The sequence below is a fragment of the Ornithorhynchus anatinus genome, chromosome X2, assembly GCF_004115215.2.
Source record: "Ornithorhynchus anatinus isolate Pmale09 chromosome X2, mOrnAna1.pri.v4, whole genome shotgun sequence".
In the NCBI taxonomy this organism is placed as follows: Eukaryota; Metazoa; Chordata; class Mammalia; order Monotremata; family Ornithorhynchidae; genus Ornithorhynchus; species Ornithorhynchus anatinus.
In genome coordinates this window covers 4,708,160-4,732,124 of record NC_041750.1, presented here as the reverse complement: position 1 = coordinate 4,732,124, position 23,965 = coordinate 4,708,160, and the positions used below count along the sequence as shown (strand labels likewise).

General features: G+C 44.6%; 1 protein-coding gene across 3 annotated transcripts in view; it reads left to right on the top strand.

The window, feature by feature from the left end:
* Positions 1–23,965, top strand: part of COL23A1 (collagen type XXIII alpha 1 chain) — a 236,615-nt gene that overhangs the window by 144,640 nt on the left and 68,010 nt on the right. For 2 of the 3 annotated variants that reach the window (XM_029052708.2, XM_029052707.2), the window contains exons 3-5: positions 10,391–10,435; positions 19,741–19,748; positions 22,073–22,099. In XM_029052708.2, coding sequence (XP_028908541.1) covers positions 10,391–10,435; positions 19,741–19,748; positions 22,073–22,099 — 80 coding nt within the window. The remainder of the gene's footprint in view (positions 1–10,390; positions 10,436–19,740; positions 19,749–22,072; positions 22,100–23,965) is intronic. The other variant, XM_029052706.2, reaches the window with a different exon arrangement.

Genomic DNA, 23,965 nt, shown 5'->3' with positions numbered 1-23,965 from the left:
TTCCACAATGAATATGCCCTGTGGTTTCTCAAGCCAAGTTTTAAAGAGATGAAAGGAAAGGGTCTTTTAAAAGTTGAAAAAGCTTGCAACCCCCACCCCCCGGGGAGTATATCTTGTTTTCCTCAAAGTGGGCGGTTTATAGTGGTATGAGCTCAGGATTTAAAATGTCCCTGACTCGTGGGAACTAGAGTTTGAATTCCATGAAATATAATGGGCCTCTCAAATGGATCTTTAGAAACGGTAAAGCGATTGGCAGTCCCAGGATGATGATGATGATAATGATAACAGTAGTAGCAGTGTTTGTGACATGCTTTCTATGTCCCAAGCACTTTACTAAACATCGGGGTAAATATGAGATAGTCCCCGTCCCAAATGGGGCTCTCGGCCTCATTTTACAAATGAGGAAAAGGAGGCATTGTCTATTAATTGCTGACCTTGAGAAGTAGAAGCCCATCTATTGACATCTTCACTGTCTTCATAAATGATCCATTGTCATGACCATTTAGTATTGTTGATGGTTTGGAATTTCTACGGGGACCAGGAGAATTTAAAAACCCCAACTTAATTTTTTAGAAGGGCTGATTTAGGCAGACATATCAGGTGGAGCATAAATACAAGCCCAAACAACAGGGACATCTTTTGTCTGTTCATGGCACAGAGTAAGTGCTCAATAAATATGACTGAATGAATGAATGGTGGGGACTGTTTGTTCCACCTCAGTCTTTTCAACTACAGTCACACCCCAGTGCTTAGCACAATGCTGGGCACATATTAATCTTCTCTTGTGTATTTTATCCCAGCCTTTAGTGCAGTGCTCCACAAAGTAAGGCTTATTAGATACTAGCAATCAAACAGGCAACCAGTAGTATTTATTGAGTGCTTACTTTATGCTGCGCTAAGCACTTGGGAAAGTACAATACAATAGTAATAGAAGACACATTTCCTGCCCACAAGAGCTTTCAGTCTAGAGGGGGAGTTGGATATTAAAATAAATTACACATGTGTGTGTTCGTTCTGGGGCTGAGGGTGGGGTGAAAGTCAGTCATATTTATTGAGCGCTTACTCTGTGCAGGGCCCTGTACTAAGCACTTAGGAGAGTACAATCCAACAGAATTGGTAGACAGGTTCCCTGCTCACGAGGAACTTAGAGCCTAATGCTTAAAGGTTACTGATCCAAGTGCAAAGGAGAGGAAAGGATGTTTCTCCCAGCCACCACCCCAACAGTGCTTGCTTGAATCCACCTCAATGCTTAGTCCAGTGCCTGGCACATAGTTAAGCACTTAACAAATACAGTAATTATTATTAATATTCTTCACACCAACCATTATATTTATGGACACACAATACCCTGAAGTGCTTCTGTATATTGCTTAAACACAGACCAACATACCACTTTTCTTCCTACTCTGTAAATTATTTTAATGTCATTCTTCTCCGCTAGACTGCAAGCCTCTCGAGAGCAAGGATTGTATTTTTGTGTACTCTCCCATGTGCTTAGTACAGTGCTCTGCATACAGTAGACTGCAAATTTTTTGAGGGCAAGGATCGTGTCTTCTAACACTATCATACTCTCCCAAGTGCTTAGTACAGCTCTCTGTGCCCAGTAAAAACTTAACTTTTAGACTGTGAGCCCATTGTTGGGCAGGAATTGTCTCTATCTGTTGCCGAACTGTACATTCTAAGCGCTTAGTAGAGTGCTCTGCACACAGTACATGCTCAATAAATTCAATTGAATGAATGAATGAATTAACTCCTTGAGGGCAGGGATTTTGTCAACTAACTCTATTGTACTATTTCAAGCATCTAGTAATAATAATGTTGGTATTTGTTAAGCACTTACTATGTGCCGGGCACTGTTCTAAGCGCTGGGGTAGACATAGGGGAATCAGGTTGTCCCACGTGGGGCTCACAGTCTTAATCCCCATTTTACAGATGAGGGAGCTGAGGCACAGAGAAGTTAAGTGACTTGCCCACAGTCACACAGCTGACAAGTGGCAGAGCTGGGATTCTAACTCATGAGCCCTGACTCCAAAGCCCGTGCTCTTTCCACTGAGCCACGCAGTGCTCTGCACACACAATATGCTAAATCTATATTATTGATGATTGATTAATTGATTTCCCTCCCCACCCCCACAGGGTGGCTTGGATTCCAGCCCAGAATTCCTTGTTCTGGGTATTTCTTAATAGTCAATGGAGTTTTCCATCAGATGGTTTTCTGCCATCCCCAAGGCCACCGGACCATAAGATAGCTGCGTATTTGTCAATGAATACAGTAATTTTACCTTTTAATTAAGCAGTCAATCCATCGATGGTTTTAATTGAGTGCTTACCATGTGCTGAGTACTTTAGTACAGTTCTGAAAGTCAGAGTTTTGTTTACTAGTGGGACTTACACAAAACAGACCTTCTCAAATTACTGAGAAGCATTCCATGACTCATATTCCACGAACACTTAAATGTTGGCTAAACCCCCCTTTTTCAGAGTTTCCAGAGTCCAAGGAAATCGCACAGGGCAGGACTGGGGTTTTGACGGGTCTGTTTCGGAGAGTTCTGTGTTCAGATCAAAGCACGCCTGTAGCCCTTTAAAATGAAAAAGGCAAACCATTCTCCCCGCCACCCTCACCACACCCCTCCTCCCCCAAAAGTAGTAAATCCATCTTTTCTTTCTACTGGGGAAATTATGCAGGTCCATGCATCGAAAATTAAGGTTCTGAGGTGGATTGATAGTTTTAGCATTTGGCATTCCCGGACCTCGCATATGTGCAGTTTTAGGTCAGAGAGCGACCGTTCTGTCCCCATATCTGCTTTCGTGTATGTGGAAACACTCAGTGTTTGTCTCCAAAGAGGCAGAGTTAAGGCCAACAGATGTGTCCTTAACGGTGCTCACCAGTAGCTCAGCATCAAGAAATAGCCTGGAAATAGCACTGGCTTGGGAGCCAGAGGATCTGGGTTCTCATCCCATATCTGCCCCTTGCCTGCCTGAGGGACCTTGGACAAGTCATTTACTTTCCCAATATCTCAGTTTCCCTATCAGTACCTGTGCTCCCTCCTACTTAGACTGTGAGCCTCGTGTGGGACAGGCACTGTGTCTGACCTGAAATTCTCGTATCTCCCCTAGCGCGTAGTACTGTGCTTGCTTAGGTTGGAAGTGCCTAACGGCTATCGTTTTCATTAGAAACGTCAGCATTTGCAAAGTGATGTTTCAGTGGGAAATTAGGGGAACTTTCCAGCCCCCTTCCCCAAATCCTCTATTGCTCCCATACCCCTCATCCTCACAAGGTTTATATTTCTCTGATACCTTCCGCAGTCTCTTGAGGCACCGCATGCTGAAATACAGAGGCAGGATGACCTGATGGCAAGGGTGGGGGCCTGGGAGGCCACAGTCATGAGTTGGAGTACCGGATCGGCCGTAGCCTACTGACTGACCTCGGGCAAGTCACTGAACCTCCCTGGTCCTCAGCTTCCTCATCTGTAAAAGAAGGATAATAGTACCCATTTCACCCTCCCTCAGACGAGGATAAAATACTAAAATTTTCATGAAAGCGCTTGGGAAAAATAAAACCACTATATCAAAAATAAGATATTATTACTGCCTCATTGAAAACTCCTTGAAAACAGGGATTGTGACGACTAATTCTGTTGGCCTTTCCCAAGCCCTTAGTGCAGTGCTCTGCACAGAGTAAACACTCAATCAATACTACTGATAGAGTGATTGACTGATTATCTTGTAGATATATACTTGTAGATTATATACTTGTAGATATACTTGTAGACTGATTATCTTGTAGATATACTATTGATTAATTATCTCATCTTTAATACTGATTGGCTGATTGGTCAGTACTGTCAATATTGTCTGTCAATACTTCTGATTGATTCATTATCTGGTAGCTGTACTACTGATTGATTGAATGATTATCTCAGTGTTATAGTGTTATAGTAATTATGTATATCTATTATATATGTGTGTATATGTATCTATACTCCTCTTCACATACAACAGACCCCCCGACCACCAAGCCTTATTGAAGGCACAGCTCCTCCAAAAGGACTTCCCTAAATAAACCCTCCTTTCCTCTTCTTCCACTCCCTTCTACATCACCCTGATTGCTCCCTTTATTTACCCCCACCCCAACTCCAGAGCACTTACATGCATATCTATAATTCATTTATAATAATGTCTGTCTCCCCCTCTAGACTGTAAGCTCATTGTGGGCAGGGAATGGGTCTTTTATATTGTTATATTGCATTCTCCCAAGTGCTAAGAACAGTGACCTGCACACAGTAAACGATTAATGAATACAACTGATTGATTTATTGATTATATCTATACTACTGAAAGATTGATTTATCTTTTATCTGAGCTACTGATTCATTGTCTGTCTTGTGTCTCAATCGTTGATTGATTGCTTGATTGGCTGATTATCTTGGATCTCTACTAGTGATTGATTGACTGATCATCTTGTAGCTATATTATTGATTGACCAGTTATCTTGTATCTATACTACTGATTGATTGACTTGACTGATTATCTTTTATCTAGCCTACTGATGGACTGAGTGACTGACTGATTGTCTGGTAACTACCCCAGGGCTTAGAACATACAATGGGCAGGTGGACCTGTCACACCTGCTCCAGGATGTCAAATAGGCATCCATCCAGTAAGTCAATCAGTGAATCCCACCAGCTGTTGGCCAGTATCCTGAGGCTCAACCCCAGCAGGGCTCTAGGTTGCCACCCTGGTCTCTGACCAGCAGATAATTTTTTAAAAAATATTTGCTAGGCACTTAATATGTGTACTTAATAACTGTACAAAGCACTGGGGTAGATACAGTCTAATCAGGTCGAACCACAAGAGGGTCACAATCTAAATCCCCATTTTACAGATGAGGAAACCGAGGCCCAGAGAAGTGAAGTGACTTGCTTAAGGTCACAACAGCTGACAAGTGACAGAACTGGGATTAGAATCCAGGTTCTTCTGACTCCTAGGCCCGTGCTCTATCCACTAGGCCGCGCTGCTTCTCAAAGACCTTGATGCTGCTGATAAGTTAAAGGAAGTCCAACCGCTTGTCAGGTTGGAGAGTTTAATAGCAATAATTGTGTTATCTGTTAAGCACATCATAAATGCCAAGCACTGTAGAAAGTGCCGGAGTAGATACAAGATAAACAGGTCAGACACAATCCCTGTCCCACAAGAGGCTTGCAGTCTAAGGGGAAAGAGATCAGATATTTAGTCCCCTAAACAAAGGGTGCCTAGCAACTCTATTGTAGTGTCCTCCCCCCAACACTTGTACAGTGCTCTGCACACAGTAAGCGTTCAACGTATTCCACCATTTGATTGAGGCACTTGCCACGTGCAAGTGTTTCTCTGTTTCTTATTTGTTTCTCAGTCCCCCAGGGTTTCCTGATTGCTTCTCCCCAAGCGCCTAACACAGTGCCTGGCACAGAGTGCGTGCTTAACCTAAACCACCCTTCTTATTATTAGCTCCAATTTGGCCTGTTTTCAGGAAAAGCAAGGATATATTAGCATGCTCCTGGCACATAGGGAACGATTTAGGGGATTATCTTGTGGCCTGAGTTCATGCATACAGTATGTGAGCCTATTTATGTTAATGAATTGTGTATGGTTCCATTATTCCTGCAAGTTAAGCAAAGCCAAAAAAAATATAACTATCCAAAGGCAGGATCATGTAAGAAAAGCTTGTGGACATGAGACTGGATTCTAGTTTGTAAGCTCTTTGTGGGCAGGGAATGTGTCTGTTCATCATTATATTGTGCTCTCCCAAGTGCTTAGTACAGTGCTTTACCCACAGTAAGCACTCAATAAATATGGTTGATTGAATGAATGAATTGAATAAGTGAATGACTGACTTTTTTGGTGGTCACATGTCTTTCTTTTTCATGGTATTTGTTAAGTGCTTACTATGTGTACTACACTGTACTAAACACCAGGGTAAACATAAGTTAGTAAAGACAGTTCACTTCTCTGTGCCTCAGTTCCCTCATCTGTAAAATGGTAATTAAGACTGTGAACCCCATGTGGGAAAGGGATTGTGTCCAACCTAAGTAGTTTATATCTACCCAGCACTGGCACTTAGAACAGTGCCTGGCACATAGGGCTTAACAAATACCATAAAAAAAGAGAAACTTCTTAGTCAAGGACTTAGTACAGTGTCTGGCACATAATAAGCGCTTAACCAATGCCATAAAAGAAAAAAGGGCTTGGGGTTGGGAGTCGGAAGGCCTGGATTCTAGGGGTTCCAAGCTCTTCCCCAGCCTGCTGTCATTCATTTAATCTTTCTGAGGCTCATTTTCCTCATCTGTAGTAATATTCAAAATAATACTCACTTTTCCCCGCCTGCCGTCACTTTTCCCCGCCTGCCGGGGATGTTGTGAGGATAAAATGAGATCACTGATACAAAAGCACTTGGGAAAAACCAAGTGTTATTTTTGGCAAAGCCAGTGCCTTCTGACTAGTTCCCTTAGACTGTAAGCTTGTTGTGAGCCAGGAATGTGTCTACCAACTGGGTTATATTGTTATGTTATACTCTCCCAAATGCTTAGTGCAGTGCTGTGCGTACTCAGTAAATACGATGGATTGATTGATTGTCTTTAGCAACATCTAGGTACCACCGAAGAATGAGAAAAATCACTGAAAAACAGCAGTTTTGGTTCCTCGGTCCAAGAACCCCATAAGCATTGGGCCTCTTTTTGTGAAACAAAGCCGTTCCCTTTGCCAGGAATACTGGGGATTGCCATGAGGTTTTAACCTCTGCATCAGTGAGCCTGATTTTGCTTTTTTGAGCAGTATGTTCACAGAGGCTGAATGGGCCATTCACCTCCTTGAGAGGAAGCACGGGAAATCTGGTCTCAACTCGCACACAGATGCTGGGGAAAATAAGGGCCTGCTGACCTTTAGTGCCGACCTGGGGTCAGCTCTGCAGCTCAGGGCAAAGGTCATTGGAGTCAGCTGGAAAATTCTAATTAACAGCGGAGCTTCGGCTCCTAAACAACTTCCATCACGTTGCAGGGGGAGTGAGGCTTTCAGAGTCCCCATTTTACAGGTGAGGCATCTGAGGCCACTTAATTCCCCCAAGGTTACATAGCAGGCAAGGGGCGGAGCTTTCCCGACAGATAAAGTCCAAAAGAAGTCCAATAAACCAGGAACAAAATGCCCCGTTGAAGTCTAAAGAGAATTACATGAAGTGAGTTTTGATTTTTTTCATCAGTCTTTCATTGAGTTTCAGTTAGTGGCTGAAGTCGGTCCTCAGTGAGAATATGGTCAATCGCCCAGTGGAGTTAAGCTTTTTTGTTTCCTTTGCTTTAAAATTGTGTTCCAGAGAGTTGAAAGTATTTATCCAGCTTGTAATTTCCTTGAAGATCAACCTCAGGAATTATAAATCATCAGTGCATTTATCCGATTATTGCTGTGGGATCATGTGGTTTAATGTTAGTTCAATGTAATTAAGATTGATGTGCCATTAATCCCAATTAAGTAATACCTAAGCCCTGTTCCTCCACGCTTCAGTCTTGCCCTATCAGTAGTGGAAGCTCTCTATTTACATTCCCTGAAAGGTATTTTTGAAGTAAAGAATAATACAAAGTATAAAGTACTCCCTCTCCAAACAGCCTGTCACGCTCAAACTAAACAGTTCCGTTGGTCTGGAGAGGAAGGAGTGTGTTCTGACTGAACCAGTATTTCTGAGAGTTTGCAGCTGAAGCCAAGGGCTGGGAGGGGAAGACCTGGCTGAATGCAAAGGGTGGTGAGCCCGCGAAACAAGCTATGGAAGCCAAGTCCTCCTCCCTCAATGTCGGTTTTAAAGCACTCTATTCATTGAGTGTTTACAGTGTGCAGAGCACTGTACTAAGAGCTTGGGAGAGTACAGTTTAAAAATGTAGTGGACACATTCCTGCCCACAGTGAGCTTGCAGTCTAGAGGTATAGAGGCACTCAGTCACCTGGCCCCCTCCTACTTTACTTCTCTGATTGACTACTATAATCCAGCCCGCACGCTTCGCTCCTCTAATGCCAACCTGTTCGTTGTACCTCAATCTCATCTATCTCACCCCAGACCGCTCGCCCACATCCTGCCTCTGGCCTGGATTGCCTTCCCTTTTTGTATCAGACAGACCATCACTCTCCCTACATTCAAAGCCTTATTAAAAGCACAACTCCTCCAGGAGACCTTCCCTGACAAAGCCCTTATTTCTTCTCCTCTCACTCCCTTCTGCATCACCCTCATACTGGGCTTTGCACCTTTTGTTTAAAATGGTATTTACATGCTCACTATGTGTCAAGCACTGTTTTAAGCTCTGGGGTTAATCAGGTGGAATACAACGCCTGTCCCACGTGGGGTTCACAGTCTAAGTGGGAGGGAGAACAGGTGTCGAATCCTCATTTTTCAGTGGAAGAAACTGAGGTATAGAGAAGTTAAGTGACTTGCCCAAGGTCACACAACAGGCAAGTGGTGGAGTTGGGTTTAGAACCCAGGTCCTCTGCCTCCCAGGCCCATGCTTTATCCACTGGGCCACGCTGCTTCTCGCTTTTCTGTTGATCCTTTGTTCACTCCTCCCTCAGTCCCATAGCACTTATGCACATATCCATAATTGATTTATTTACATCAATATCTGTCTCCCCCTTTAGACTGTAAGCTCATTGTGGACAGGTAAATGCCACCCAGCTCCGTTACATTGTACCCTCGAAAGCACTTAGTACAGTATTCTGCACACAGTAAACACTCAATAAATACGATTGATTGCCTTCAAAAGTTGCCCTGAGAAGCAGGTGGGCCCATTTGCATCCCTGCAGCTTGGCAATCCCAGAAAAAAGTGATCTCTAAAAGAAATCATTCAGTTCACATCTCCCCACCCATCCAGAACCTCTGAGGGTTGCCCATACATCTTTGAATCAAACAGAAAGCTTCTTGCCATCAAGTTTAAGGCACTTGGTGGACTCTCCCCATCTTACCTTACCTCACTGATCTATTACACTTTGCTCCTCTAACACCAACCTACTCATAGTACCTTGATCTCATCTATCTCACTGCCAACCCCTCGCTCACCTCCTCCATCTGGCAATTGATTGAACGTCATCCTTTGTATGATACTGGTCTGCAATGGACACCTGTCAGACATGTAAAATCTTACTTGGGGCTGGTGAGTTTAGAAGACCAGAGGAACTAAGGATTTTAAGTGAGATGGTCTTTTTACCAGACCTTCCAGTTTTGGAAGCAACATGACTCAAAAAGCCAGGGCTTAGGAGTCAAAGGATCTGGGTTCTAATCCTGGCTCTGTCACTTACTAGCTGTATGACCTGAGGCAAGCGACATAACTTCTCTGTGCGTCTGTAAAACGGGGATTTGATAGTTCTCTCCCTCCCACTGAGACTGTGAACTCCATGTGGGACAGGAACTGTCTGACCTGATGATATTGCAGCTACCCCAGCGCTTAATGCAGTGCTTGGCACTTATTGGGCACATAATAATAATGTTGGTATTTGTTAAGCACTTACTATGTGCAGAGCACTGTTCTAAGCACTGGGGTAGATACAGGTTGGGAGGAGCAGCGTGGCTCAATGGAAAGAGCCTGGGCTTTGGAGTCAGAGGTCATGAGTTCGAATCCCGGCTCTGCCACTTGTCAGCTGTGTGACTCTGGGCAAGTCACTTAACTTCTCTGGGCCTCAGTTACCTCATCTGTAAAATGGGGATGAAGACTGTGAGCCCCACGTGGGACAACCTGATTCCCCTGTGTCTACCCCAGCGCTTAGAACAGTGCTCTGCACATAGTAAGCGCTTAACAAATACCAACATTATTATTATTATTAGGTTAATCAGGTTGTACATGGGCCAAGTACTGGGCTAAATGCTAGAGTAGATAATGGTGGTATTTGTTAAGCGCTTACTCTGTGCCAGGCACTGTGATGAGCACTAGAGTGGATGCAAGAAAATCAGGTTCGATGCAGTCCAAGTCCCATGTGGGGCTCACAGTTTACAGATGCGGGAACCGAGGCCCCGAGGAGTAGAATGATTTGCCCAAGATTACACAGCAGACAAATGGCGGAACCAGGACTAGAAGCAAGGACTTTCTGACTCTTGGGCCTGGGCTGTAGCCATTAGGCCACGCTGCTTTTTGGTTTCCTTTGGCTGGCTGCCCAGGGGGAGAGGGTTGGCGGGGAACTGTATTTCCACACGAACTCTCTCTCCTTAGCCAGAGGAGAGTAGCAGCAGGCTCGGCTTCACCTTCCAAACCCAGTCCTCTCTACTGTCCCGCTGCCACCCAATTTATCAAGTCAGCTTGGCCAGGAAAACCCACTGACATTGAAAGCGAAGATGCGGGGGTCCATTGAGTTTGGACCAGAGAACTAAATGAATCCTCACTGTCGTGTTTTCACAGGGCCCCCAGGGAGGCGTGGAAAACCTGGACGGCGGGGAGATCCCGGTAAGTCTCACGTTTCTCCTTTGGAGAGATTAATATCGTCAAAGCTTGCGATCAAACCGGAAGATCAGCAGAGTGGGCTCGGCTTGGGCCCCGAAAGGAAAATGCAGTCACCTTTATCGACGGAGTTTGTGTAACTGGCACTTCCCTTCAAGGGCCCAGCAGGTCACCGGGGACCTTCACAAGGCCCCGCTTCTAGCACTCGTTATCGGAAAGGCTGGGATCGGAGAGATGACGGGAGCGAGGGAGGAGGAGGGGAGTCATTGCCACAGTCTTTTTATCAGCAACTTTTGAAAACCTTCCTCACCCGGGACATCCGCCTGGTGCCTGCTCACCCCGCATCCCACCCTTGTCCAGATTTGGGTTTCCAAGTTGACAACTCTTTGGTCAGTTCTTCTTCCAAGAAGGCAAGGTCATGAGGGACAGGGAACACCATCCTTCTTCCGAAGAGGACCAGTGTGCAGTTGACACATTCTCCCCATGGGGCCGTCTCTGCGGATCCCCACGGCCGGCCATCGTTGCCGTTGGCATTTTCCGAGCTCCCCCATTAGGGAGGACTGCTCCCCTCCATCCCCCACTCCCGTCCCAGCTGAGCCTGGGATGTTTACACAGATTGTCCGGTTGAGGAAACCCAGGCGTCCAGAGGGAGAAGGGCTCGATGGAGATGTCAGTAAAAAGTCAGTTGCCAGGCAAGACAGAGAACAGCAGCCCAAACCCCACACTCCAGCTGGGAGGTCAAAGGGTCCGGGCTCAGAATCGCAAGTCTTCTATGTCCCGCTGGTCCGTGCTGGGGTGACATCTCTTAGTTCGCTTTGTTCTTTCCACCCCGTGGATCCACGGCCCCAGAGTCCAGAAATCTAATCTTTCATCTCCAGTCCCTATTTCTCCCCAATCTTCCACTTGAGCACTTCTTGACACATGAGCCCCTGGGGATTCACACATACACACGCTCCCACACCGTTACCCTTACATGCGCCTATTTACATTCTACTTGCTTCCCTCCACCCTGTGATTTATACTGATGTTTTTCCCCCTGGAAAGATTGTACGTTCCTTGAGGGTAAAGATCATGTCGAATAGAGAAAGCATTTTGACCTGTTAGAAAGAGCTCGGGCCTGGGAGTCAGAGGGCCTGGGTTCTAATTCCAGCTCCACCAATTGCTTGCCCTGTGACCTTGGGTAGGTCACTTAATTTCTCTGGGCCTCAGTTTCCTCATCTGCAAAATTAAGAATCAGTACCCCCTCTAGACTGTAAGCTTGTTGTGGGCAGGGAATGTGTCTGCTTATTGTTGTATTCTCCCAGGTGCTTAGTAGACTGCTCTGCACACAGTAAATGCTCCAATAAATGCGATTGAATGAATGAATGAATGAATGAATGAATGAATATCTCTTCCCCCTCCTACTTGGACTGTACTGCCTATGTGACCAGGGACTGTATTCAACCAGATTAAGCTATATCGACTCCAGTGCTTAGAACAGAGCTTTGCATTCATTCATTTACTCATTCACTCATATTCATTGAGCACTCACTGTGTGCAGAGCACTGTACTAAGCGCTTGGGAGAGTACAGTACTAGAGTAAACACATTCCCTGTCCACAGTGAGCTCACAGTCTGTTGGGGGAGACAGACGTTAATATAAATAAATAAATAAATAAATAAATAAATAAATAAATAAATAAATAAATATGTGCCTGCACATAGTAAGCATTTAAATGCCATAATAATACCTGCCTCTCTGGTACTCACCCAAGCGCTTAGGGCAGTGCTTGGTATAGAGTAGGCCACAGGTCCTTTCCCTCTCTCACCTCTGGAACAAAATAAAATCTAGGACCTCTCCTACTTCAGAGAGGCGACTCGGCTCTTACATCAAAGGAAGGTATTGTGTTCTTTAACCACTCATCTTGGCTCAAATACAAGCTTTTTAAATCATGAATAAAGTTGTTTTGCCCTTCTTTAAAAACCCACCCTAAAGGATCATGCCTTCTGGGAATTTTCAAAATGAATTAATACCAAGAGCTTTGAGCACAGGTTGGTGGAAAGTCATTCCAAGTCATCGGCTAGAGTCATGTTTGGATTATCCGCAGATCTCACTTATCCACCCATTTTCCCCTGCCGTTACTGTGGATAATTGAGTCTGTTGGATCCCCTCTCATTTAGCCACCCTATTCTCCCTCCCTTCTGCTTCACCTACACACTTGGGTCTGTACTCCTCAAGTCCAGTGAAACCCACCCCACCCCCAGATAGCGCTTATATCCATATCCTTATACTCTGCTGTTTCCCCAAACCTGTACTTTCTTTTAACATTTCTCTTGTCCTGTGGATAATAAGCTCCTTGAGGGCAGAGATTGTGTCTCCCAACACTATTGTATTATCATCTCCCAAGCGTTTAGTCAAGTGCTCTGCACATAGTAAGTGCTCAGTAAATATCATTGACTGAATGATCGGAGACGGTCAAGCGTTGGTTCTTCTATAATTGGAGAAGGAATTCATGGAGAAACCCCAAGTCATATCCGGAAGCCCCAATCGGTGGCCAGTTCCCATTCAGCGGGCCCAGGCTTTCTCCAAAATCCAAAGCTCCAGAATGGAGAGAGGGCCACAGTAACATGGATAAACCAAGAGCTGTTTGCTTCATAGAATATGTTTTTACCAAAGCATAAAGAACTAACTCCCCCCCCCCCGCCCCATGTGTTTGCCTTGGCTGAGGTGCCGGAGTGCTTGTTTTCACAGATAGCCTGAACATATATTTCTCTATGTGTTTCAGATCCTTACCACACATACACCAGGTTCTTATTCTAACACCACAGCTGATAAATGTGAATGAAGCGTTGTTTGCCTCGCTTGATAGCAGGTTCCCCTAGAGAGTCTACGTGGTAACAGCTTCACAGCCTCCAGATGAAAGCTGACAAGTTGAAACCCACAGGGGGCGATTTTTTCCCTTGGAAAATGCAGGCATGGCCCCGGGTATGTGTTTATGCATCTATATTTAGGCGGGTACAGATTTATCTCAATCCGAGTGGATTGTACCATCCAGGAGACTGAGGGCCCCTTTCTCGGCCTGTCCATGGAGAGTGGATTTGAAAAAGAAACTGTTACTGAACTCAAGTCATGTAGAGGTGTCCGTAGTATTCGAAGAAGACCCCTCTGATGGCCAAGTTCATCCATAAGTGTTCAGTCATTCATTCATTCGGTCGTATTTATCGAGCACTTACTATGTGCAGAACACTGTACTGGGAGATTACAGTACAACAATAAACAGGCACATTCCCTGCCCACAGTGAGCTTACAGTCTAGAGGGGTAGACAGACATTAATAGAAATCAATAAATTACAGATATGGAAATAAGGCCTGTGGGGTTGGGAGTAGGGGAATGAATGAAGGGGGCAAGTCAGGGCGACACAGAAGAGAGAGGGAAAAGAGGAAAAGAGGGCTTAGTCAGGGAAGGCCTCTTCGAGAGAGAGGGAAAGAGAAGAGTGTGTGTGTGTGTGTGTGCACGTGCGCGCACACGTGCGCACACACGTGCGCGCACACGTGCACAGCTGAAAGGATCAGTGTGGCACCCACAATCCCATCCACATTGGACACATGCTTTCCCAGTCGTGTTGTCAAGTTTAAGTTTGAAGTACCAGGTGCCGTTTTCTCTTTTGCCTCCTCAAGTCAAGCCGGGATACTGGAGGTGTGAAGTGAGACTGTTATATGGGGACAGATTTTGAGGCCCATTCTTTCCATCTCCCTGAAGGAAATGAGTAGTATGGATAATTGAGTATGATACATAGGGAATGCCTACCGAGTGCAGAGCAGTGTACTAAGCACTTGGGAAGTGTATTAGAAACACAAAGCCTTGTTCTCTGTCCTCAGTGAGCTTAGTCTAGCAGGTAAGTGAGGCAATGAAATAAATTACAGGTAGGGGAAGCAACCGAGTATATGACTATGTAGATAAGTGCTGTGGGGGTGAAGGGAATACCAAGGTGCTTAGTAGGTAGGAACTTAAGTGTCTAAGTGATGGTAAAATGGGGAAGGGAGAGCAGCGATTAGTCAGGGAAGGCCTCCTAGAGGAGATATGATTTTAGGAAGGCTTTGAAGATGGCGAGAGCAGTGGTGTCTCTGATGTGGAGTTCCAGGCCAGAGGGCAAGGGGTCGGTAGCAAGACCGACAAGACCGAGGCACAGGGAGTAGGTTGGCTTAGGAAGAGCAAAGTTCACTGGGCTGCAATCGGAGTGGAGCAAGGAAAGGCAGAAGTTGGAGACACTGGGAAGAAGATTTTGCCGATGATGGGATGATGTAGAAACAGGAGTCCAAAACCAGAGCGAGGGAGGTTTCTACTGATTCTTTTCAGAATCCCCCAGGCGCTTTCTCCTATTCAAACCTGTGACCAGGGATGACGGGCGCCCTGAAGGCCTGCCGCATTTGTCATGTCCAAACTGCCTTCTCTTGACCTTTCTGAGTAAACGGGAGTAACGCCCGGCCTGAGGAGCCATCTCGGTCATTGTCAGGGCAGTTAAACAAGCCCCAGATTTACTGCCTCAGCGGACACAATCTTATATATTCTTGGAGTCATCTGGCTCTCATTTCATTGCTTTCCATGGCCCTGACAGAAAAGTAAACCGAAGGGACTGACGTGGTGAACACCCACATTTCAGAGCTGTTTTGTGAAGACCTTTCATCGTTGGACTGGTTTGCAGAATACTGGGGCGGCTGCTTTTAGAAAGGCATTTGTGGTGTCCTCTTCCAAGCGCTTAGTAAAGTGCTCTGCACACAGTAGACTGTAAGCTCCTTTATTAATAATAATAATAATAATTGTGGTATTTGTTAAGTGCTCTCTGTGTGCCAGTCACTGTTCTAAGGGCTGGTGTGGATACAAGCCAATTGGGTTGGACACAGTCTCTGTCCCACATGGAGCTCACAGTCCCTTAATCCCCATATTGCAAATGAGGTAACTGAGGCCCGGAGGAGTGAAATGACTTGTCCAAGGTCATATAGCAGATAAGTGGCGGAGCTGGGATTAGAACCCAGGTCCTTCTGACTCTCAGACCCATGGTCTAGCCACTAGGTCATGCTGCTTCCCCTTGTGGGCACGGATGGGATTTGCCAACTCTATTGAACTATACTCTCCCAAATGCTTAGAACAGTGCTCAGCACAAAGGAAATGCTCAATAAATACCAATGATTGATTGCCGAAGGTTTGATCCCCTCTACCCAAACATGAGTTGGGGCAAGACTGTTGATTTGGCATCATTCGAAATCCTATATTAACACAGTTTTTACATTTCCTGGAGGTAGAGCTTGGAACATAAGGCCTTTGTTGATTTATAAAGAGGTCAGTGGCTTGGACGGATCGATTCTGTAAAAATCTACTGGTGTCCATAAACAATCAGTTGATCAGTGACTCAGTGGTATCTACTGAACACTTAACATGTACCGAGCACTGTATTAAGTGCTTGGAAAAGTACAATGCAATGATATTTGTTAAGCCCTCACTACATGCCATGCATTATACTAAACACGGGAGTAGATACAAGATGATCAATTAATCAAGTCCCACATAGGGCTCCAGGCCTAAGTAGGAGAGAGAACAGGTATTGAATCCCCATTTTGCAGATGGGGGCTGAGGCATAGAGAAATTAAGTGATTTGCCGAAGGTCACGCAGCCAGTGTGTGGCAGAGCCGGGATTAGAATCCAGGCCAGTGCTCTTTCCAGTAGGCAACACTGCTTCTCATCTAAGTCCCCAGATGTTGAGCAAGTGTAACAGGGGCAAAAGTAAGAGCAGTAGCATAACCTACTGGAATAAGCACAGGACTGGAAGCCAGGAGACCTGAGTTCTAGTCCTAGATCCACCACCTGTCTGCTGTGTGACCTTGGATAAGTCCCCTAACCTCTCTGTGCCTCTGTTTCCTCATCTGTAAAATGGGAGCTAATTCCCTGTTACGACTCCGCTCTTAGACCGTGAAGCCCCACGTGTGGCAGGAATTGTGCCCAACCTGATTATCTCGAACCTACCCCAACCCATACCCCATAATAGACAGTGAACAAATACCACGATCTTTATCATTCGTTCTTGATCCAACAGGGTGGGAAAGAAATCTAATCCCGGACACACCCAAAAAACTCTTTTGCTCAGGGAAGTATTTCTAAAATATTTCTAAATGGTTTTAGTCTGTATCACTTGCTTGTAAAATGGGAATTTGACAGGCCGGGCCTTGTCCATCTCAGGCGCCGCTGATGTTTACACGGGGCCTGTGGCCGAGCCCATTTGCAGCGGACCTGCCATCACCCCCTGCTTCTGGAACTGGCCACTATTAGCTCTGGCACTTCTGAGCTTGCCGTTCCACTTCTGAGCTTGCCCTTCCACTTATAAATCAAATCCAAATTTTCAATGTACAAACATCAAAAGCACTGTGGCCTAGAGGAAGGAGTCTGGGCCCAGGAGTGAGGAGCCAGGGGTTCTAATCCCAGCCCTGCCCTTTGCCTGCCGTGGGACTCTGAGTCACTTCACTTCTCTTAGCCTGTTTCCTCGACTGTAAAAATGGGAACAAGATAACTGTTCTCTCTCCTTTTATGACTGTGAACCTCCTTATGGGACCAGCATCTTGTCCGATCTGCTTATGTTGTATCCTCCCCAGAGCATAGCCCAGCCCCGGAACACTGTAAATGCAAAGCAAGTACCACTGTTATTATTATGGAATTTTAGGTTAGTAAGCTCTTTCAAGTAAATCAAGAAAAGAACGGATGATAGTATTCAACGGCGTTGCAAATTGAAAATGTAAAATGATATACCTGACCTGCCTATCCTCTCTAGGCTTGGTATTGCAGCAATGAGAGAAATTCAGGACCGAGCAAATTCAATTCTCCATTCCACCCTGGTATATTATATCAAATAGCATCCAGATATTTTGCTGAAGCTTGGCTAGAGTGGCAGAGAATGTGTCACTCCATTGTATTTCCCAAAAAGCTAGTACAGTGCACCATATCAAAGAGACTCTCAATAAATACCATTGCTGCTGCTACTCCAACTACTATTGATCTGGGAGTTTTCTTCCCTCGGAGAGGTTGAAAGAAGAAAACCCCTGATGTTTCTTGTTGTCCCAGGTGTTTTACCTTTGTGTACTGCCTTAGCCAAGGCAGTGGCAGAGAGATTGATCCTGGAACACATCCTCTCTCTATCCTGGAATTCCCTCCCCTTCTTATCCGACAGACCACCACTCTCCCCATCTTCAAAATCCTCTTAAAATCACAACTCCTCCAAGTAGCCTTTCCTGATTCATCTTCCCACCCTGTTTCTCTCTCTTCTGCACTGCCTTTGTGCTTGTCATCAGGTTGGACACAGTCCCTTTCTCACAAGGGGCTCACACTCTTAATCCCCATTTAAGAGAAGTGAAACGATTCGCTCAAGGCCACACAGCAGACATGTGGCAGAGTCAGGATTAGAACGCAGGTCCTTCTGACCCTATCCATATCCACCAAGCACTCTGATGCTCTTCTCACTCCCCATAGTTATATCCATATCCTTATACTCTGCCATTGCCCCGATCCATAATTTGTTTCAATGACTGCCTCCCTTACTAGATCGTCCGCTCCCTAAGGGCAACTACTGTATCTTACTGTATCTTACTCTCCCAAGCACCATACCACAGTGCTCTGCTCACAGGAAGCACTCAATACATTCCAACGATTGACTGAACAGTGTAAACATCACCAAAACATATTCAGGTGGAAGTTACTATTAACCTGCCTAAAGACAAGGTATCTCTGACAAACCCCATTCAGGTGGAAAGGCCCAATTTCCCCGAAATGGGAATTGTCAGTTACCAACCAATGGCTCTCCCTTTCTAATCACTTCAGACTACCTTGGGCTAATATGGAATTGGCTCCTGAAAGCCATCTCTTGATCCTTCTAAGAATAATATACAGTTCTCTAGACTGTAAGATCGTTGTGGGCGGGGAATGTATCGGTTATATTGTTATGTTGTACTCTCCCCAGCGCTTAGTACAGTGCTCTGCACACAGTAAGTGCTTAATACATATGATTGACTGACTACAGTTTGCAGAATATCCATGTCCTTTTCCTCTCCTTCTTTTCCTAATTTTGACCCTCTTCCCGTCCAAATTTCCTTCAGAGAGCGGCAGGGGAAGGAAAGAAGATGAACCCCAAAAATTTGGTTGGAGAGGAGGTAGCCAAAATGAAGTTTGAGGAAGCCTCTTGCTCCCTCCCCACCCCAGTAGAATGGGTAATCGGGAGTTGGCTTACTGGAAAGCTGCAATATCCAAGTGTTCAAATGTGATAGCTACATTTCTCCCGCATAGTGAGTGAAAGTTTACTCAGCCTGATGCATCCTAAATTATCAAGGAAAAACAACAAAGTTAGCAAAATCGTTCTGGGACAACGAGACTAATTCTTAAACAACTCCAACGCATGAAATTCTGGCCAGAAATGGCACCGATGGAACCGTTCCCAGATTCTAGTGGGAGGTTTTTTGTTTTTTTCTTTTGGTTTTCCATGCCAGGTTGATTCTTCCAACCCTGGAAAGAGCTCCTGGCTTACCCACCAGGGTCAGTAATGGAGATCCCAGGAAAATGTTTCAATTATTCATTCATTTTGCTCATGGTCTTCCTCTGTGGGTTTTTAAAAAAAAATAGTGTGGACTGGAAAGCAGGTGGGGAAGCAGCAGGATCAGGAATCCTGGGTCCTAATCTGATTCTGCCCCCAGCCCGCTGGGTGTCCTTGGCCAAGTCACTTACACTCTCTGGGCCTCCGTTCCCTCATCCAAAAATAGGGGATAAGTCCAGTGGGGTTTCAGAAGTGTCATCTGCATTAGACAATCCCTCCTGGATTCTTAGAGTAGGTTTGCCCTGCTCAGATTTGGGCCAAAGTAGTTTTCCATCAGCAATTCCTTCCAGAAAATTCCTTTCAAAGAATTATGCATCACTCCTTGGGGAAACAGGGTGGCCTAGTGGAAAGAACATAGGCCTGAGAGTCAGAGGACCGGGGTTCTAATCCCGGCCCTGCCACTTGCCTGCTGTGTGACCTTGGACAACTCTTGTAATTTCTCTGTGCCTCAGTTTCCTCAAATGTAAAATGAGGATTCAGTGTCTAATCTCCCTCCCCCTTAGACTGTGCCCTATGCGGACAGGGAATGTGTCTGAGCTGATTATCTTCTATCTACCCCAGTGCTTGACATATAGTAAATGTTTAACAAGTATCACTATTTTTATTAGATCTGGCCCTCAGTATAAGGTATGTGTAATTGAGGTGTTTTTTTTCCCCTCTCGAATCGATTTTTAAATGGGGCTTTTTGTGTTTCTTGTTTTGCAGGTCCAGCAGTAAGTATCGTGGATTTTACTCTCAGGTCCAGAAAGATAAGGCATTTTGTTTTCTTTCGGGATCATTTCACGAAAAGAGTCATTTGGGTAAAGAGGTGTGTCTGGAAGGAAAATTGGTCCCAGATGTGGCTACATTTTTTTTTGATTGCAGACGAATAGTAAAATGTGGCTTAAAAAAAAATGCTTAACTTGCTCCCTTGAAGGGGTTTGTGGCCTTTTTAAACTCAGCAAACATTGTTCTTGCTCCCTAAGCCTGTATCCAGTCTCGATTCACCAGAAAGGAAGCAGCATGCTAATATTAAGGAAAATTCTCTTGGCAATTTTGATGTTTACACACTGCACCCTCATTCCTTGTGTCCTCTGGGCAGGAGGAGAGTCAGCTTAACTGTTAGTAAACAGTGGGGTTAACCAACCCAACTCCAGAAACATTCTGCAACGTTCCCACCTTAATGGTTTCATCTTCATGGGAAAATTCTTGGGACTGCACCTGGTTCCTCTCTCTCTAACATCTTGGGGGGAAATGTCTGGGTCTGTGGCTTGAACAAAATTGTTGTTCTTATAAATACTGGTTCCGTTCACAAAAATCTGGCCCAACCTCGTGGTCAGGGGCCTGATTTTTCCAGCCAGGTTGGGGCTTCCGGGCCATTGTCCTTTACAGGAAGAAAGATGTCTACTCCCAGGTTAAATCCGTTGCTGAAGCCCCATTTCTTTTCAGCGAAAATGGTTTAATCCCAAAGTTTAAGAACTCAAACTCCAAAGACCCATATTTCTGTAAATAACAAATGAATTTTTGTTTGTTTTTTTAAGATTTGTTAAAAGGATTCTATAGGTAAGCAGCGTGGCCTAGTGGATAGAGCACGGGCCTGGAAGTCAGAGGTTCTGGGTTATAGTCTCAGCTCTGCCACTTGCCTGCTGTGTGACCTTGGGCCAGTCACCACTTCTATGTGCCTCAGTTCCCTCATCTGTAAAATGGAGATTAAGACTGTGAGCCCCATGTGGGACATGGACTGGATCCAACTGGTTTGCCTTGTATCAACCCTAGCACTTAGAGCAGTGCCTGTCACATAGTAAGCACTTAACAAATACCATTAAAAAAAAGTGTATTGGGAAGTGCTTTCCAAACTGTCTTCAGTGGGGGAAGCCATCTGACTTTGATTCCTTTGTAAAGCAGATAGAGTCACTTCAGTTAGTCAATCATATTTATTGAGCGCTTACTCTGTTCACGGCACTGTACTAAGCGCTTAGGGGAGTACAAGACAATAAAACAGACACATTCCCTGTCCACAGCGAGCTTACAGTCTCGTCACTTGTATCGGGAATCAGTGCAACAAGTTTAGCAAATGTTTGCATGAGCCACAATTCACTTGAAAAAGAAAGCCTCCCGATTGACTTTATTTGTGATTTACTTTGAAGGCAGTTGATTCTGTAACTGGACACCAGCCTTATTGCTTTCCTGAAGTAAAACTACAATCTCAACTTGTTTGGTGTCCAAGGGTTCTATGACTAATGTTTTGTTTCAGACTGTCAAAAGCAGATAATCTGGTATGAACTGCAGCATGGTATATTCTGTAGAGTTACTGAATAGCCTATCTTTTTTGTTTTTAGGATACTAAATGTCCAAACATGGAGAATCGATTGCCAAACATAATCCACTGCCCCCCGAAAGGGAGACTTCTATAGCTTTATCATGCTTTGAACATTTTACTATCAACAAACAATTTCTATTATTTCTATTATGGAGATAAACTAAGTAGCAGAGATAGAAATGTAGCAACTACATTGAAGTTTGTGATCATTTTTTCTCGGTCCCGCTGGGCTGATTTAACCTTGCTTATGTGTGCAGGGTGGGAAATCCACTAGAAGAAAACAATAACCACTCTTTATTTCCCTGAAGGCCTCTCAAAACCCATACTGTTTTTATTTCTGGGGAGGTGTGTGTATCTGTAGTTCTGTTTAGGATTCATTTTGACACACTGCAGAATCACCATTTACACAAAAGTGGGCCTCACTGGCATTAATGAGAACCCTATTGAAGTAGAAAGAGTAGATTTTCACAGTGACCTCCAGATATGTTTTGCAAGATGGAGAGGTAAATTTTGCCTGTAAAATATGTTCTTGAGCAGTCATTTCAAAGAACTTTTTATTTCCATGTCAATAGCATTTCATTCCCTCCTTCGGTTCCCTTTTTTGGTGCAAAGCTTACAGGTTTTTCACGGCAGAAATAAAATCATTGAGTAGTGAATGTCCCCAGTTAAGTTTATAAGTATTACCATATGTTATTGTGCTGAAAAGTCTGATTATTAATTGCTTATTAATTACCACAGGGGCACTCAGGACGAGATGGTTATCCGGTAATTTGTCATTGCATATTTTTAAAAAATTTTTCTCTGCACCTGTATTTTAACCCATTCAGTTCTCTCTTCGGCCAGTCACCTTGGCCTCTCTGTCCCATTTTGTTTCCTTTCTTATGAAAGACCAGTCATTCCTCCTTCCAGGAATCCAGGATGCATTTCCCAAAGGGAGCTATGGATTTTGCATTTTTAAAAGTATTGACTATGTCAGCTTGCAGCCTCTGTAAAGCGTGGTTGTAGTGGTGAGTTTCTTGGAGGCAATTCAGGAAACCTTGAGCTGGGACTGTTCACTCTCTGGCATTTTAGAATTTCTACCCAGCTCTTTCACAAAGTTACCACCCATCCCACTTTACATCTGGGCTGAGGAAGCATCTAGCCAGCTTCTCCAGCTCTGTCCCATCATCCCATCTTGTAGCTCTGTTAGTAGTAAGAACAATAATAATAATAATAATTGTATTTGTTAAGCACTTATTTTGTGACAGGCACTATACTAAGCACTATGGTAGAGGTTCGCCATTTTAGTCCAACTTGAACTGTGAGTCCCATATGAGACAGGGACTGTGTCTGACCTGATGATCTGGTATCTGTCCCAGCACAGAGTTATCATTATTATTAGTCAGACTTGGTCCTTTCCAAGGACCCTGACCAAAATATTTGGGCTCAGGTAGTCCTTGAGCAAATTAATTCATTTAAGGTCCACTGCCAGGATTAGTTCCGTTGCTTATATGTGATTTATAGAAAGCAAGAAAGTTAACCTTCCTGACTTCCATTCTCTTAGCTGTCAGTCTTGGGTTTTGCATGTCAACTTCACCCCAGGGCACACATACTTGAGCAAATCTGCGTCCTTTTAGGATTCCTTTGGCCAAATTGATTGCCTGCAAATAGAAAACCCAGCGCCCAGAGCCTGCTTAGCTTTTGCTTTGCAAAAGTCACCAGAGGCTACCAGACAAAACCTGAATTCTTCTCCACAGGCTCCCCTAAATTTGAACAGTAAGATCAAGCTGGGCTTCCCTGGTATTTTCAGGATCCATTTTTATGGTGGAAGGGAACTCTACCATAAAAACTTTAGAGGAAACTTTAGAGAAGCAGCATAACCTAATGGAGAGAGCATGGACCTGGGAATCAGAAGGATGCTGGTTCTAATCCCAGCTCTGCCACTTGTCTGCTGGGTGACCTTGGAGTTAATTCTCTGGGCCTCAGTTTCCCCACCTGTAAAATAAGACTGTGAGCTCCATGTGGGACATGGACTGTGTCCAACATTCATTCAATAGTATTTATTGAGCACCTATTCTTTGCAGAGCACTGTACTAAGTGCTTGGGTGTGTACAGTGTAATAATAAACATTCACATTCCCTGCCCACAATGAGCTTGCAGTCTAGAGGGGGAATAATTAACTTGTACCTATCCCAGCATGTAATACAGTGCCTGGCACAAAGTAAGTGCTTAACAAATACCATTTTTTAAAAAAATAATTCTTATTTGGCTTCCACTGCTTGAGAGATGGTATGGATTCCTGCTGGATATTTCAGGGTGTTCCATGTCTTGGGATCAGTCCATCCATCATTGGTATTTATTGAGCACTTACTGTGTGTAGAACACTGTACTAAACACTAGGAAGAATACAATATGCCAGAGTTAGTAAACACATCCCTTGACCACATGGAGCTTCCAGTCTAATGATGTACTAACAAACCTTTCTTCTTTAAATAATTGTGCTCCTTGCAGTTGAAGGGACATGGCTTTATCACTAGCAGATAGAACACAGGCCTAGGAGTCAGAAGAACCTGGGTTCTAATCCCAACTCTGCCATTTGTCTATGTGACCTTCGGCAAGTCACTTAGCTTCTCTGGGCCTAGGCTACCTCTT